This window comes from Euphorbia lathyris, chromosome 10, assembly GCF_963576675.1.
Source record: "Euphorbia lathyris chromosome 10, ddEupLath1.1, whole genome shotgun sequence".
NCBI classification, from domain to species: domain Eukaryota; kingdom Viridiplantae; phylum Streptophyta; class Magnoliopsida; order Malpighiales; family Euphorbiaceae; genus Euphorbia; species Euphorbia lathyris.
Genome location: NC_088919.1, coordinates 63426219 through 63443416, shown reverse-complemented (window position 1 = coordinate 63443416; position 17198 = coordinate 63426219). Strand labels below are relative to the sequence as shown.

Genomic DNA, 17198 nt, shown 5'->3' with positions numbered 1-17198 from the left:
GAAAACACTTGATTTTTTTTAACAAGTATCAAAGGCTAGGAAAGTATTAAATCCATAATTTAATTGGCAATCTTTACATATGTGATATCTGATAACTATAACTCTACTATGTGGTGCCATATAAGCTCGAACCAACTCCTAGAGATTGAGAACGTGGCATCTCCACAACGAAATAAGGTAATACGACTGCATGTCATGGAGCTTGATTGAGGAAGTCTCACTAAACACTGTCAATGATCCAATCGTTACCATAATCACGGCCGATCCTGAGAAGCACGGGCCAAGCGGCCTTGAGAGATATCCAGCCCCGATATCTAAGCACACTTCCTCTTATCAGCATGAGACACATGGATAATTCTGCTCCGCAATCCATAACCGTCTTCTATAGTTCGAAATTAATATAAATAGAGTAAGCGCAGTTCAAGGTAAACAAGTTTATTTATTATATTAACCTTGTCTTACAGCTTTAGTTTACTAATTGTGATCGCTTTTTTTTTTATAAACTAACTTACGTATTAGAGTGAGTTCTTCATACAAAGACCCCGTTTGACTTTATTTTTATATAATTGCGGATTGACACGTGAACTCTTAAGATTCAACCACATATTCTCGGAAATTAATCGCGCAAAATGGCCAGTATCATATAAGAGGTGTTCGATTACTCCTTTTCATTTTGTTATTTGCCCTTTTCACTTTAAAATGAAAGCCTAATACACAAATAACCCCCTGAACTTGTCCAAATGTTGCAATTGCCCCATCCAACTTTCAATTGTAACAACTTACCCCTTAAATGTCACACCCGACCTTTGAACGACCTCAATCGGCATCGGGCGTGAAATAGAAAGATCAGAATCAATACCTATAAGTCTCCAAATTATCCAAATATTATAAATTTCAATTCTTTTCTAGAATTCCTTTCAAGTACATTTAGACTATATACATATTTCTATTACATTTAAGTGCCACCAATATAACCAAATCTCCAAATTACTGCAAAGATAATTGTCCTAACTAATGACAAAAATGATGACTTGATACTTCAACCTTGTTTATCAACCAGTGACTTCTCCTAAACCTTGCTCTTTCTCGCCTAAAACATTAAAACATTTAAAAACAGTGAGACAGAAATCTCAGTAAGCAATTATCAACTACATAAAGTACTTATACTCAAAATAGCTATGTATATAGTTAAATTTTCAAAATGCATCATATAAAATTCATATTCTTAAAAATGAACACTTTATGGATTGAACCATAATAAAATACTCAAAGTAGTACTTTTAACCAAATATGCACTTTAAAATATCATAAGCTTGCTATAATTTCTCGAATACCACACATAGTCAAAACGTAAATCAATGTATTAAAACACTTAATATAAAACTCATATCCAAAATAGCTATATATATTTTATTTGTTTAAAATCTCAATTATACAAAATAAATAGGTTCGTAATTAACCATTTACTCAAATCAACCGTAAATCAATAAATACTTCATAAATCGTATTTCGATAAATATTTCATAAACTGTATATCGATAAATACTTCATAAACTGTATCTTAATAAAAGCTCGATCAACTGTATCTCAATAGATACCTCACAAATCGTATGTCAATAATTACTTCACAAATCGTATATCAATAAATATTTCGCAAATCGTATCCATCCGAGAGATAATCCCCGTATGTATCAATTCCCACAATATAATAGAATCGAGATATCTCATAATTTTGCCTAACCCTGCATGGTCTTACTCAACACTTCTTTGCCATGCCCTATTAGGTCTTAACTGTGTACACAGGCCGTATTTCTCACTAAATACGGACTTTAATTAAAGCTACCTATCCGGATTACTCTTGATGGATACTAAAAATATTATAATTTCATAATATAATTTAAAAACATATATATATATATATATATATATATATATATATATATATATATATATAACTCATAAATAAACATCATAGAGTTTCTCAATGCCTTTACTCAATCAATTTCCAAAATATTCCATCATAAATCATTATTGTACTAAAATCATCAATAAATAATTTAAAAATATACTTTATTTCAATAAATCATAAATTCATCAAAATTGCAACCTTAACAATCTTTAATTAAAACTAAAATTTACTTTGAGAAATAAATTTATAGAAAATCACTTAATATATAAATATACCATTGTTCATAAATCAATTATCAATAAAGTTTCTCAACAAACTTTTCTTTGAATTTTAACTCTTCAAAATATCAAATCTTACACAAATATTAATCAAATATACTAAGTTCATCAAAACCAAACTCAAATCATGTATACATAAACATATATTATATGTTGAAATTGACATGCAAATACATATATAATCACTTGAACTTAACTTTAAGCTCATGTTAAAAACTAAATCATAAAAACTCCAACTAATCAAATGCATGTCAAAAATCACAACAAAAATCTAATTTTTCTGAAAAATATAGAGTTATATATACATAAAAACTTTAAAGGGTAGTTGATAATTACTTACTTTAGCACTAATTGAGAGAAAAACACATTAAAACCTCAAATTTCATCACCATAATCTTCCTAGGTCGAATCCCATGATAGAAATCTCCAAATCAAAATCACACCGACCACAATGTGTATTAGGATGTCTTGAAGCTACTGTAAAAATTTCGGCTCAATCGGACGGTTAGATCTCCGGATATCAAATGATCACTGAAGCTATGTAATTCTAAGATGAATGAAGAAGAAGAGGAGTGGGAATGGAGGAGTTGAAGCATTGAGAACATCCAAATATTGGTAAATCCGAAATTCATGTATAGAATTGTGGAATTTATGTTCCCAATATTGGATAATATCCATTTTGGTCTCTTCTAAACTTTAACTTTTTTTAAAACTTACCCTAAACTTTTAACTTTACACTTAAAATATGAAATTGGCTTCCAAACTATATTCATAATACCCAATTAATTCTCCAATCAATAAATAATTATGATATAACCTTACATTAGGGTATAATAACTAAAATTAGGGACACGGATGTGACATTAAACTTGTCAAATTGTAAAACATAACCCCTCAAACTTGTGCAATTGTAAAACATAACCCCAAATTGCTGACTTGGACTGCAATTGAAAAAACACGTGAAATACAAAAACTGCAACGCTCGTGGAGTGTGATAACTAGATCTTTGGCGGGATACGAATCTGGGGAAACGTTTTTACGGTTGCTTCAATTACGAGGTAAAAAATTTCCAATTTGGGGTTATGTTTTACAATTTGACAAGTTTAAGGGGTAAATTGTTACAATTGAAAGTTGGAGGGGGCAGTTGCAACATTTGGACAAGTTTAGGGGGTTATTTGTATATTAGGCCTAAAATGAATAGTTGTAGGTGTTTGGTTAGGTTTGTCGTTTACACCTGAAAAGTAGTATTTTACAAAAGCAGAGAATCTCTACTTTTTAGAAAAACAATTTTTTTAAACAGCAAACAATAAACCGTAAACAGCAACAACAAACAACAATAATATATTCTCATGTCCCTCTCACCCTCCCATTTTGATATTGTTTTATTTGAGTTTCTCAACCCCTACCGTGGAATCAGGAAAACAAAATTGATAAAATCAAAATTCAATTATGATTTTAGTAGATTATAATATCTTCATTTGATTATACAGCTGAATCATTCCAAGACTTTTATTTATCAATGAGTAAAACCACCACTTTTGCTTTTTGTTGAATTATTCCAATATATTTTCTATCAACTTGGGATCATTAATATAAATCTTTACCATTAACTTATTTAATATTCAATTTTATTATGTCTATACTATTAAAAAAAAAAAAGTCTTAACATATTTTCAATGCTGGTTTTTAAAAAAAATGAAAATTTACTGTCAACTATACGGTTAAAATTAGCTCCCCAAATCTTAATTCTTTATTCCGCTACGGTAAAGAACTATAGAATTATTAAAGACCCATTGTATTTCCTATTTGCTGTTTCATGATTAATGTTTGATAAATTGTGATTAAATTTTTGTGTTAATATATAAAAGGGTGAACTATAAAAAAAATGTTGTTGGTCTGCTCTATTTGCAAATAGATGTCTGTAATTTAAAAATTTACAAATAGATATATATAGTTTAATAAAATCAATCTAAATAATAAAAAATAAAAAATTATTGAATACAATAAAACCTTGTTGTTTCGGTAATAATGTTATAGAAATGGGAATAATGTTAAGGAAGAAACATATTTTATGAAAATAAATGGATAATTTTATCAATAACAAATAATAAAATATGAAAATAAAAAAGGATAATTTTATCAATAACAAATAACTATACAAACAGTTGTTCATGAAAAGTTCAAAAAACGCTGCAGTTTCCGGAGAAAATGTTAAACGTTGCGGTTATATGAACCTAATCAGACGTTAAATTTACTGTGGTTTGAAGTGAAACATAAAACGCTCATCCGAAAAGAGATTCAGCTCATTCCCACTTGGACCGACCCTTATTGGCTTTTAATATTATATATAATTATGTTTTTGTTTTTAATATTATATATATGTGTATATAATATATATATATATATATATATATATATAATTATGTTTTTGTTTTTGTTTTAAGATGTTTTTTTGGTAAATTACACCCATGGCCACTGAACTTTACCCATTTAATATTATGGCCACTGAAACTTCAATTCTTAACAGTATGACCACTGAACTTTACACTTTTTAACACCAATAACCATTCAACGCCTCAAAACAACCGTTGACGGACTAAAAATAAAAAATCTAAAGCATTAATGATACTCTAAGGAACTTTAATTCTTAAAAAATTTCGTTTTAAGGTTATTTAGATGTTATTTTGTTAGAAAAGAGAGAGAGTGAATTTTTAGAGAGAGAAAGCTCCAAAAAATATGGTTTCATGGTAAATGTCATTTTAAACAATTTTAATTCTTGAATATTTTCATTTTGAGGTCGTTAACGGTCACTTTGAGGAGTTAGTTAAAATTAAGTAGCCACCAGTGTTGAAAAATGTAAAATTCAGTAGTCATACTGTTATGAATTGAAGTTCTGTGGTCATAATGTTAAAATGGATAAGTTGAGTGGCCAAAGGTGTAATTTACCTTTTTCTTTTTACAATTGATCCGATTCCTTGTTTCGAGGCATTCCTGGGTTCGAGGTTCATCATCAAAAACATGTTTTTAAAAATATTTTTAAAATAGGGTTAAAGTGCAAAAATATCCCTAACGTTTTGGGTCAGGGGCAATTTTACTCTTAACGTCTAAAATGGTACAATTTTACCCTTAACATTGAAAGTCAAGCGTAATTTTACCCCTAACGTTGATAAATTGGGTCAATTTCAGACACTATTATAAAACACAGATATTTTTGTTCATTATTCCGCACCAATTGCAATTTCATATTTTTTATAATTTAATAATAAAACTTGAGATTAATATTTATAAATTCGGTGGATTTTTTTAATTTTTTTTTATCTAATCCCTACAAAAAGACAGTATATTTTTTTTTATTTTTTTTCACATCCCAACGAATGTTTGTGATTTGTTACTGATAGAATGACACATGCACGAAATGTAGATAAGAAGATTCATGACTGAGAAGACAGTTTGATAAATTATTTCTCAAATTGACCCAGTTTATTAACGTTAATGATAAAATTGCACCATTTTAAACGTTAAGGGTAAAATTGCTCATTACCCAAAATGTTAGGGATATTTTTATACCTTAAACCTTTAAAATACTAAAATGATATGTAATGAGAAATTCAGTAAAACAAAACTAGTTAAGGCTTAATACATCATTTGCCCCTCAACTTGTCCAACAAGTTTGATTGGCCTCATCAACTTTCAAAGTGTTCTAATAACCTCCTGAACTATATAAAATGTTCAGTAAGCCCTTTGAACTTGCGTAAGATATAATCAATTGATCAATCGGTCGTAAAAAAGTAAATTAAATGCGGAATATGTATTTCACGCATCTTTGAATGTTATTACACAATTAAAAAATAGATTAAAAGAAAAGTTATTGCTTGCTCAACTACACAACTTGTCATCTCTAATATTAGAATTGTATACTCCGATTTTGATCGTTTTACTTTTTTTTAAGATTCGTGGAATACATCTTCTGCATTTAACTTATTTTTTTACGATCGAGTGATCAATTAATTACATTTTATATAAGTTCAGGGGTTAACTGAATATTTTATGCAAGTTCAGGAAGCTATCAGAACACTTTGAAAGTTCAGTAAGCAAATCAAGCTTTTTGGACAAGTTTGTGAATGAAGAATCTTCACGATAAGCGGTTCTTCATATAAAATTGTATACCATTCACTCACTGACTCACCAGTTCAAACCTTTTCGCGCTTAATCTGATTTCTCTGGGAATTCCAACGAAAAGGCCCGATTCTGAATTTCCTTATCCGTTGCCAGAAATGGCAGGAGGTGTGAACAAGAAGATCTCTGCGAGTTCTGCTAGAGCTCATACTAGAAGAGCTAGCCAAAACAGCTCTTTCAAGCTTCCTTCAGGTTTAATTTCTCTCTCCATCTGTTTTCTTTGATTCGATTTCGTTTTTAAGACCTCCGCGTGGTGATTCTGATTGTTTAGAATATAGATGTGTTCGATTGTTCATATATTTAGGTCTTAGATCATTCATGGCTTGGGAATGCGATTTGATTAAGGGTTTGGAATTTCATTGAGTGATTTTCTTTCAGTTATTGATTGATTTCTGTATATTTCCTTGCTTGATTCGAAATTTTGTCAAAGGTTCAGTGTTGAATCTAGCTAGCAATTTGACTAGCTTTTTACTCTGACTTTAATCATATCAATTTCGTTTTTCCTGTAAATTGAAACAAAAAATAATAATTAATTTTAGGATTTTAAAAGTATAGAAAAATTGCTTTTGCATTTATAGCTTTAAAGTCTTCTGTATTATAATAATATCCAGCTGCTAGATTTGAGCACATAAATTGCATTTTAAAATAAGACTATTGCATCCAATTATTAAAGCAATACCAGATTAATTTATTGGATTCGGGTTGTAATATTCTTTTTTCTGGTCTTTCGTTGAGATATGTATATATGTGATACTTTAAGTGCTCCCCCCATCTTGTTTTATGGTTTTCATGCTTTTGTATTCAATAACTCAATTATGCCTCTTTCCCTGAATTCGATCATAATATTTTTAGGGATCTTTACGAAAGCATTGTTGGTTTTCATTGTGGGGATTTTGGCATGGGGTTATCAGGCGATACAACCTCCTCCAACCAAGATATGTGGCTCTCCAGGTGGACCTTCTATTACAGGACCAAGAATAAAGCTTAGAGATGGGAGGTATTTGGCCTACAAAGAGCATGGTGTCTCAAAAGATGTGGCCAAATATAAGATCGTATTTCTCCATGGTTTTTGTTCTTCTAGGCACGATCCTTTCGTTGAAAATCATCTTTCACCGGTACTAATTGCTTCTTGTTTTTATCCATATTATGTTGCATCCTATTTAAGTTTTTGAGATGTATGTGGCAGAAATGAATATCATTTTTGGTGTGGTTTTTCCAGGAATTTGCCGAACAATTAGGGGTCTATATTGTGAACTTTGACAGACCGGGTTATGGAGAGAGTGATCCTCATCCAAGTCGAACATTGAAAAGCTTAACTTCAGATATTGAAGACCTTGCGGATCAATTGGGATTTGGATCTAAGTTCTACATAATTGGGTATTCCATGGGTGGTGAGTTGACTTGGAGCTGTCTTAAGTACATCCCTCATAGGTATTATTTCCTATGAATTGGTGTTTCTTACTTTTTCCTTTCGGTGTCTTCTAACTTGCAAGAGATTTGTTTGCATTTAACAGGTTAGCAGGGGTATTGCTATTAACTCCAGTTACCAACTACTGGTGGCCTGGTTTTCCTGCTAATTTATCGACAGAAGGCTTCCGCGAAATGTTACCACCAGATCAGTGGGCAGTTCGTGTTGCCCATTACATTCCTTGGCTATCCTATTGGTGGAATACTCAAAAGTGGTTCCCTAGTTCTACTGTTATAGCTAACAATCCTGATCTTCTTTCCCAGCAAGACAAACAGATTGCGTCTAAGTTTGATAGAAAATCAAAATTTTCGGTAACCTTCCGTTTAATTACCTAACAGCTTTTATATACTGTTATCTTGCACTGTTTCATAGAAAACACTACCTGAGACAGTTTAGATTTTCAGCAAGAATAGAGTTATAATTGTTTATTGAAGTTCATTGTGATGAATTACTCTATTTTCTAGAGTTGTTCAGGTTTTAGGATTTTTCTACTACTATGAAAGGATCAATTTTCATTCCAAGGGGTTGCAATACTTCTTGTCTCTTGCTTTAAATGTATTGAATAATAACGATCATTACCGTTTCGACTATTTCTAGGTAAATTATGTTATTAACTCCGTTGGATACTGTTTTTGGGAGCTGTAAATAATAGTATTGGATTATTCATGTCCATTTTTTGCTTGAAAGAAAGTGAAAAAACCCTGAATGAAAAGAATTAAGTGAAAGATCTTAGCAGAAGGATCCTCTCAGATAAAGCAATCATCAGATGTTGGCATGTATTATTCGTAGTTTTTATTGATATGTGCCAATTTTTAATGCTGACTAGTAAGAAAAATGACAAGTTGAAGGTCCAAATTGTTGTCCGAAGTGTATTTTCGAAGCCAATTTGATTACGTGAGACGAGTCGAAAGGCCAATTTGACCTTTTATCCAGCACCTTTCCTTGGAAGATAAATCATCGAAAAGAAGTTCGAATGTGTTCACATTTTAACAAAGTTATTCTTGTATTGATCTATTCTATGACTTGTACTACTTGGTCATTTTTTAAGTTGTGCCTCCTCAGGGATATGCAAGACAACAAGGAGAAGCTGAATCCATTCATCGTGACGCAGTGATTGCATTTGGGAATTGGGAATTTGATCCTATGGATATGGAGAATCCATTTCCAAATAATGAAGCTTCTGTTCATCTATGGCAAGGAGATGAGGATCTCATGGTGCCTGTTAAGTTGCAACGATACATCGCGCAGCGGCTTCCCTGGATTCATTATCATGAACTACCAGGTTCTGGTCATCTATTTCCTTTCATTGATGGAATGTTTGACAAAATGATAAGGTTAATGTTAACTGGAGAATAGAAACTCTTGCTTCCACATTGTTTCTGTAAATTATTTGTTGTATAAGTTCAAGTTTGTACCAACATGTTGTAATTGATTGTCTGAATGTATTGTTGCTATTCAAGATGGCTTAGGGGCTCCCTTGTACTTAGCAGCCAAATAATCTGATTGGTGCCTTGGATTTTGGTAATGTCTCGTTAGCTCTATAAACTTGTTTAAAGTGAAATATTAGCCTCTTGAACTTACTCAAATAACCTACTAGTTCATGTAAACTCGTTTAAAGTGACTTGTTCTAAATAATTTCCTTTCTGAACTTTTAAAATAATCTATCACATAATTATAGTTGACTTTAAATACCTATTACACATTTGTAGTTGGCTCATTTAGCCTTATAGTTAGGGTAAATTACACCCATGGCCACTGAACTTTACCCATTTTCAAATTATGGCCATTGAACTTCATTTCTTTTCGGTATGACCACTGAACTTTACACTTTTTTAACACCGGTGGCCACTCAATTTTAACTAACTTCTCAAAATGACCGTTAACGACCTCAAAATGAAAATATTCAAGAATTAAAATTGTTCAGAACGACATTTACCATGAAACCACATTTTTTATTTTCGAAAATCACATTTTTTGGAGCTTTCTCTCTCTAAAAATTCACTTTCTCTCTCCTAACCAAACAACACCCAAATGACCTCAAAACGAAAATTTTCAAGAATTAAAGTTCCTTAAAATATCATTAACGTTTTGGATTTTTTATTTTTAGCTGTTAACAGTCGTTTTGAGACGTTAAGTGGCCACCGGTGTTAAAAAATGTAAAGTTCAGTGGTCATACCGGGAAGAAATGAAGTTCAGTAGCCATAATGTAAAAATGGGTAAAGTTTAGTGGCCATGGGTGTAATTTACCCCTTATAGTTAGTTCATTCAGATTTCTGCCTCCATATAAAATCCTTAATCTAATGTGTAGAATTATAAATCTTAAAAGGTTTGATAATAATCAATGGCTCAATTTATCCCAGGGTAAATTAAAAAAGAAAAACCAAAAAATAGTCTTAAGAAGAAGAAGAAAAAGAAAGGAAGAAAAAAAGACAGCAAGGAAGAAAAGAAAATAGTATTTTGAGAAGAACATTAGTATTTTAGGATACAATATTATAAAAATGTGCATCATATTTGATGATATTAAGTGGAATTCTTATCTATCAATGAGTGGTTATTTGAGCTAAATTTCAAGTTTTAGTTCTAGCATACGTATGAAATTTTAATTGGAAAAATGATCTATTTAAAATGTACCTGATGAGTCTCGAACCGAAAAATAAGATAAACTACGGGGCGTTTGGTATTCTATTGGGATAGGAATAGGGATAAAGATTGGGATAGAGATAACAGGGCGTTTGGTATTCTATTGGGATAGAGATAAAGATAAAGGTTGGGATATGGACAATGATAAATGGTTGGGATAAGGATAAAAATATAATAGTCGACATTTATTATTCAATGTTTGGTATGTGGGATAGAGATATGGATAAAATAATACATTTTACTATTTTAGCCTTATTTAAACTGCATAATTAATTTAAGGGATAAGATGGACTTTTCCATCCTATTAAAATCCCAGGAGCTTATCACGCCTCCTTATACCACCCCCTCCTGGGTATATGATTTGAGAGATAAGAGGCTTATCTCTCGCCTGTCTCACTTGTCTATCTCCCAAACAAATACGAGATAATTTATCTCGTGTTTTTTATCCCACCCCACCTTCTGTATCCCTCCTAACAAACACCCCAGATAAATGGTTGGGATAAGGATAAAAATATGATAGTCGGGAATTATTATTTAATGTTTGGTATGTGGGATAGGGATGAGGACAAAATAATACATTTTACTATGTTAACCTTATTTAAACTATATAACATTAATTTGAGGGATAAGATTGACTTTTCCATCCTATTAAAATCGTAGGAGTTTATCCCACCTCCTTATACCACCTCCTTCCTGGGTATAGGATTTGAGGGATAAGAAGCTTATCCCTCATCCGTCTCACTCTTCTATCTCTCGATCTCTCAAACAAATACGGGATAACTTATCTTGTGTTTTTTATCCCTATCTCACCTCCTATATCCCTTCTAACAAACACCCGTATATGTAAAAAAATTGGAATAAAATAATAGTTATAAAAAGAAAAGTATACGAAGAAACCGGGCAATTTATAAAATTAGACTTTCTATTATATTGTAGACTCATTTCTGCAAGTATTATTGGTTTTATTTGCGTGGGTTTTCGCATGTGCTTATACAACCTCTTCAAACCAAGACATGTGGCTCTGCAAGTGAGGCTTTTATTGGGTAAATTACACCCATGGCTACTGAACTTTACCCATTTTCACATTATGGCCACTGAACTTCATTCTTTCCGGTATGGCCATTGAACTTTACACTTTTTAACACCAGTGGCCACTTAACGCCTCAAAACGACCATTGACGGCTAAAACTAAAAAATCCAAAGCATTAATGATATTCTAAGGAACTTTAATTCTTGAAAATTTCCGTTTTGAGGTCATTTAGGTGTTGTTTGGTTAGGAGAGAGAAAATGAATTTTTAGAGAGAGAAAGCTCCAAAAAATGTGATTTTTAAGAATAAAAAATGTGGTTTCATGATAAATGTCATTCTGAACAACTTTAATTCTTGAATATTTTCATTTTGAGGTCGTTAACGATCATTAATGGTCATTTTGAGAAGTTAGTTAAAATTGAGTGGCCATCGGTGTTAAAAAGTGTAAAGTTCACTGGTCATATAAAAAAGAAATGAAGTTGAGTGACCATAATGTGAAAATGGATAAAGTTTAGTAGCCATGGATGTAATTTACCTGGCTTTTATTACAAGATAAAAAAAATAAAGCTTAGAGATGGGGGCATTTACAAAGAGCTTGATATCTGAAAAGATGTGCCCAAATATAAAATCATATTTCTTCATGATTTTGGTTCTTGTAGGCCCAATCTCATCATTGACAATCATCTCACTAACACTAATACTAATTACTTCCTCGATTAAGGTTTGGGTAAATTCCAAAAAAAACCTCTGTGGTTTGATGTTGTTCCAAAAAAATCCTTGTAATTTGTTATTAAAAAAAAGACCGTGGTTTACATCATTACCCGAAAAATGAAAAATGACTTAACAGTGTTAAATTGCTGACGTGCCACAAAAGTAAAGTTAGAAATTCGATTTTTTTTTTATTTTTTTATTTTTTTCTCTCTCATCTTCTTCTTCCTTCACCACCATCTCCACCTTCTACTTTCCCATAGTTTTGATTTATTTCTGGATATCTGTTCCTCCACCACCATCTCCACCTTCTCCTTTCCCAGCTCCGCCCTCTTAGATCGTATCCTTCACATTAAAGTGGGTAAATTAATGGGTAAATCAACGGCCTTCTCAATTGGGTTTGGTTGCTTTGTGTTTGTGAATTTGTCTCAGAGAGAAAAGGAAAAAAAGTGGGTAAATTAATGGGAAATGTAACGTCAAATGTGGCCGCACCCAAAGACTACACTCTCATCTCCGATGATCCTAAACGCAAAGATTTTCGCTCTCTCACTTCGATGACGTAGACGCCGACGATGAATACTGCAAAGCAATGAAACCACCTCGCGGCTTCTCTTCTTCACGCTTCTTCTCCATCTGGTAAAACTTCAAAATCAACGCTCGTGATTTCTCATACCTCAAAATTTGCCTTCTCCGCAGACACTTTAACAACTACCCAATCTCTCTCCCATGGCCAAACTCTTCTCTCCGCCGGCAAGGTTTTCGAATTGGGTTTCTTCACCCCTGAAAATTCTCCAAATTGGTATATCGGAATTTGGCACAAAAACATTCCGATTAGAACTTATGTCTGGGTAGCTAACAGAGATAACCCACTTACCAATTCCTCAGGGGTACTCAAGATCTCTAATAAAAGCATTGTTCTTTTCAATCAATTTGGGAAATCGAATCAAAATAATTCTTTAAACCCAGTTCTTCAGATTTTTAGACACAAGGAATCTTGTTCATAGGGAAGAAGAAGCATAAGGGGAAAAAAGAACAACTAAGTAGAAGAAAAATGAAAAAACGAAGAAGAAGAAGAAGAAGAAGCAGAAGAAGGAGGAGAAGGAGGAAGAGGAAGAGGAGGAGGAGGAGGAGAGAGAGAGAAAAAAAAATAAAAAAATAAAAAAAATTCGAATTTCCAACCTTATCTTTGTGCCACGTCAGCAATTTAACACCGTTAAGTCATTTTCCGTTTTTCGGGTAACGGCGCAAACCACAGTCCTTTTTTTTTGTAATAACAAACCACAAGAGTTTTTTTGAAACAACATCAAACCACAGGGGTTTTTTTTGGAATTTACCCTTAAGGTTTTCATTAACACCAATGCAATATTAATGAGACTATTAAAATGACTAATTTATCTTTCTCTAATCTCTACTTTATATGCAAATTTCTCTCTCATCTTAATTTTTAGAGTAAATTTCAAATAAAACTCATGTGGTTTTACTAATTTTTAGATAAAAGACTGTGATTTACTTTTTGTCAAAACGAGGATTGGGGTTTTCAACTTTAGCAAAATAAGGACTTTTTCGATTGATACTATTAAAATCACCATTGACGACTTCAAAAATGACATATTTTAAGAACTAATAATATTCTAAACAACTTTAATTCTTCAACTTTTTTATTTTGAGATTATTTAGACGATGTTTGGTAAAGAGAGAGAAAGTTAATGTTTAGAGAGAGAAAGTTCTAAAAAAGATGATGTTCGAAAATAAAAAATGTAGTTCCATAAAAAATATGACATTGAACTACTTTAATTCTTGAAATTTTTCATTTTCAGGTCGTTAAAGATGGTTTTAATAGCATTAATCCAAGTGTGAAACCTCAATCCTCGTTTTGACAAAAAGTAAACCACAGTCCTTTATTTGAAAATTAGTGAAACCACAGGGGTTTTATTTAAAATTTACCCTAATTTTTATGGCTTAATTAAAGTTATTTGCATTAATAGTTATAACTTTTCCTCATATTGTAAATAGGGGCAAATTAAAGAAAGCATTATAAAAAGTGTATTGGTAATACAAAACGACATATAAAAAAGAACAAATTAAAAATTCTAAACGTCATATAATAAAAAAACGAAGGGAGTACTTTTTTTTTTCCTTCTGTGGTAATAGAGAGCTTTTTCAGAATAAAATTAGAGGTTTGAACCACTTTAAAGTTTTGACTAGTCAAACTTCTGATAATGATATTGGGTGAAGAAATGTTTGAAAGAGCTGATTAGGTTCAAAAAGTTAATTTTGAAAAAGCTCATTTCAGGAGCTTTTTCAATAGCTTATTGCTCCATCTCTTTTTAAGGACATTTTTACCCCTAATTACTATTCTTTGACCTCAAATAATTGATTTATTATATCTTTATTTGTCATTTACACAAACAGCTATTAGCAAGTTAAGTTTTACCAAATAAGTTGATACAATCTGCTAGTCAAATAGAATGTCTATGCATTTTTCTTTATTTATTTTATTTCAGTTTACTTTATTTCATCGTCTTTTGATTTTAATGGTTAAATAAATTGATTTTCATTCTTACATTTACATGACACTTGTATGTATAGAAATTATTGTTAAAAACACAACTTTGTTTTATTAGCTGATTTGAACCAAACAGCCACAAAGGGAATCAGGGGTACATCACTCCCTTCGTGGAACTGAAACAAACCGATAAGAGAATTCAGGTCATTTCATTCATTTCTCATTGTTTCCATTTCTTGATTCTATTCTGTTATCTCTGCACGAACCAAACGTCCCATTAGGGTCTATAGTGTGAACTTTGATATACCAGGTTACAGAGAGAGTGATTCTAATCCAAGAGCTTGACTAGATATTGAAGAGCTTGCAGATCAGCTACGACTTGGATCTGAGTTCTACATTATTAACAAACAAAAAAATAATCATACCAGACACATGGACCAATGAGAAGGATTCTCGAATTCGTTAGACGTCCATCCCTCATTTGGTCATTTTTTCTATCTTATTTTAGGAAGGTATCCTCTCAAGTCACCCTCAAGAGTTCCTCCTCACACTTTTCAATAGCAAATTGGTGCGGTGAACGTGGACCTTATATCATATTCTGGATCACCTAAAAGAATGCTCAAATCCTCCCGGTCACTAATCTTCCTCTACCAAACGGCAACCCCTCTCATGCCCTAGAACTCCTTTGGATGTTAGCAATAATCCCATCCAATTCTTCCAAATCACTCCAGATCTAGACCAGTGCATGAATGAATGCCTGAACTCACTGGATCCATATAGGCAAAAACGTTCATGGACAGGATCACCAATATATTATATGGAGATTTTCTAAAGTACCGTGAATGAGATCAAAGAAGAACACACTACAAAGATGATACAAGTTCAAGCCTAACTCAAAGCGATATAGGAAGCTATCAAATGCTCGAACAACCAGGACTTTGTTGCTTGTTTCAACGGACATCATATTGTTTGAAGATGCCCCAACGAAAGGAGACCTCATCCCTCCACGCGAACGAACTTGAGGGGGAGATCTAAAAAAATGGAATGAAGTCCATGTAGTCTCTAGATTCAATTCTCTAGGTCACCCTTGCTACCGTCGAGCATTAGTTGGAAAGAGTCATTTAAGGAGGCACCTTCCCCTCCAACAAAATGCTCATTCTAAAAATGCTTCATTGGGCACAAGCTCATGATCAATGTTTTCTTCGAAGGAAAGGTAAGACCTCTTTGAGATCAATGGTCAACACATAAGCAAACTTATCCTGAAGATTACGAGGATTACCAGACTTTGATGGATAAGGAGGATATGTACAATCTCATTAGTGAAGAAGTAAGTGATGGTTAAAAAGCACCATGACAAATGCAAGAATAGATTCTCGCAATCTTGAAGTCACGGTTACTAGTTTACCACTCTGTTCATGCATCCTGAAGGAACCGATGCCTCAAGGCTTCAAATATCCGTTTTCAAAGAATACAACGGGATATGAGATCCCATGATGCATGTTAAAAACTTCAGAAGATCATTGGAAACCACGACAACCATAAATGTTATCATATGCCAGTTATTCCCAACCACACTAAAAAAGGAAGATGCATGCTATTATGAACAACTTCCAACAGGGTCTATCTGGAGTTTCAATCAGATGGCCACAAAGTTTGCTCACCACTTTATCACCTTGATCTCGAAACATAGGACCATGTAGGACATCAACTATTTGGTCCAAGAAAGTGATGAAACTCTAAAAGAATGGGTGGAGAGGTTATAGAAAACTGTTATACAAGTCCAACAACTAAATGTGGACACGATAGTGGACGTAATGACTGCTAACTATCAGAGTAAAAATTCGTTCAATAAGCTCGCTACTAAAGGCCCTATTCTTTCCTAAACCTCATGTGACGGGGAAAAGACTTTGTAAGATGGGACAAACATAAAATTAACACACTTTTATAGGACTGTTTGAGTCTGATCAATTACTAGAAATAACAGCACCAAGAGGAAAAAGAAAGTGACCAGAAGAGACCGCGAGAATGTCAAGAGTGTAACTTCCCACCACTTAATGCTTCTAAGAAAGAGGTTTGTATTTAGTCGAGAAAAACAAGAAGCATATTGAGTACCCACCAAAATACAAGAAGCAACAAAACTTAAGTACCACAAGAGTAAGGGTCGTTATATGGAGGAGTACATACAACTTGCTCTAGAGCTAGATAAAATGGCAGAAAGAGGCCTACTAGAATGCTACCTTAAGAAATCGACCAAAGCCCCCACCTCAGAACACAAAACCTCCCAAACTTCGGCTCACATTCCCTGCGGGGTGATAAACATGATAGTTAATGGCCTTAAAAGGATAAGTTAATGAAACAGAAGAGAATGTACGAATGTACGAAGACAAACAAAAGTTGCATGAGTTAAGAAAATGAAACATATTGATATAGATTGTCAAATTGTAAGGGATTTCTATATTGACGTTTTCATTAACACCCTTTATAT

General features: G+C 32.6%; 1 protein-coding gene across 1 annotated transcript; it reads left to right on the top strand.

The window, feature by feature from the left end:
- Nucleotides 1-6349: 6349 nt before the first annotated feature.
- LOC136208802 (uncharacterized) lies at nucleotides 6350-9356 on the top strand. The gene is made up of 5 exons (XM_066000033.1): nucleotides 6350-6555; nucleotides 7216-7478; nucleotides 7583-7794; nucleotides 7878-8142; nucleotides 8894-9356. The coding sequence occupies exons 1-5, from the start codon at nucleotides 6462-6464 to the stop codon at nucleotides 9185-9187; spliced, it is 1128 nt and encodes a 375-aa protein (XP_065856105.1). The 5' UTR covers nucleotides 6350-6461; the 3' UTR covers nucleotides 9188-9356.
- The last annotated feature ends 7842 nt before the right edge of the window (nucleotides 9357-17198 follow it).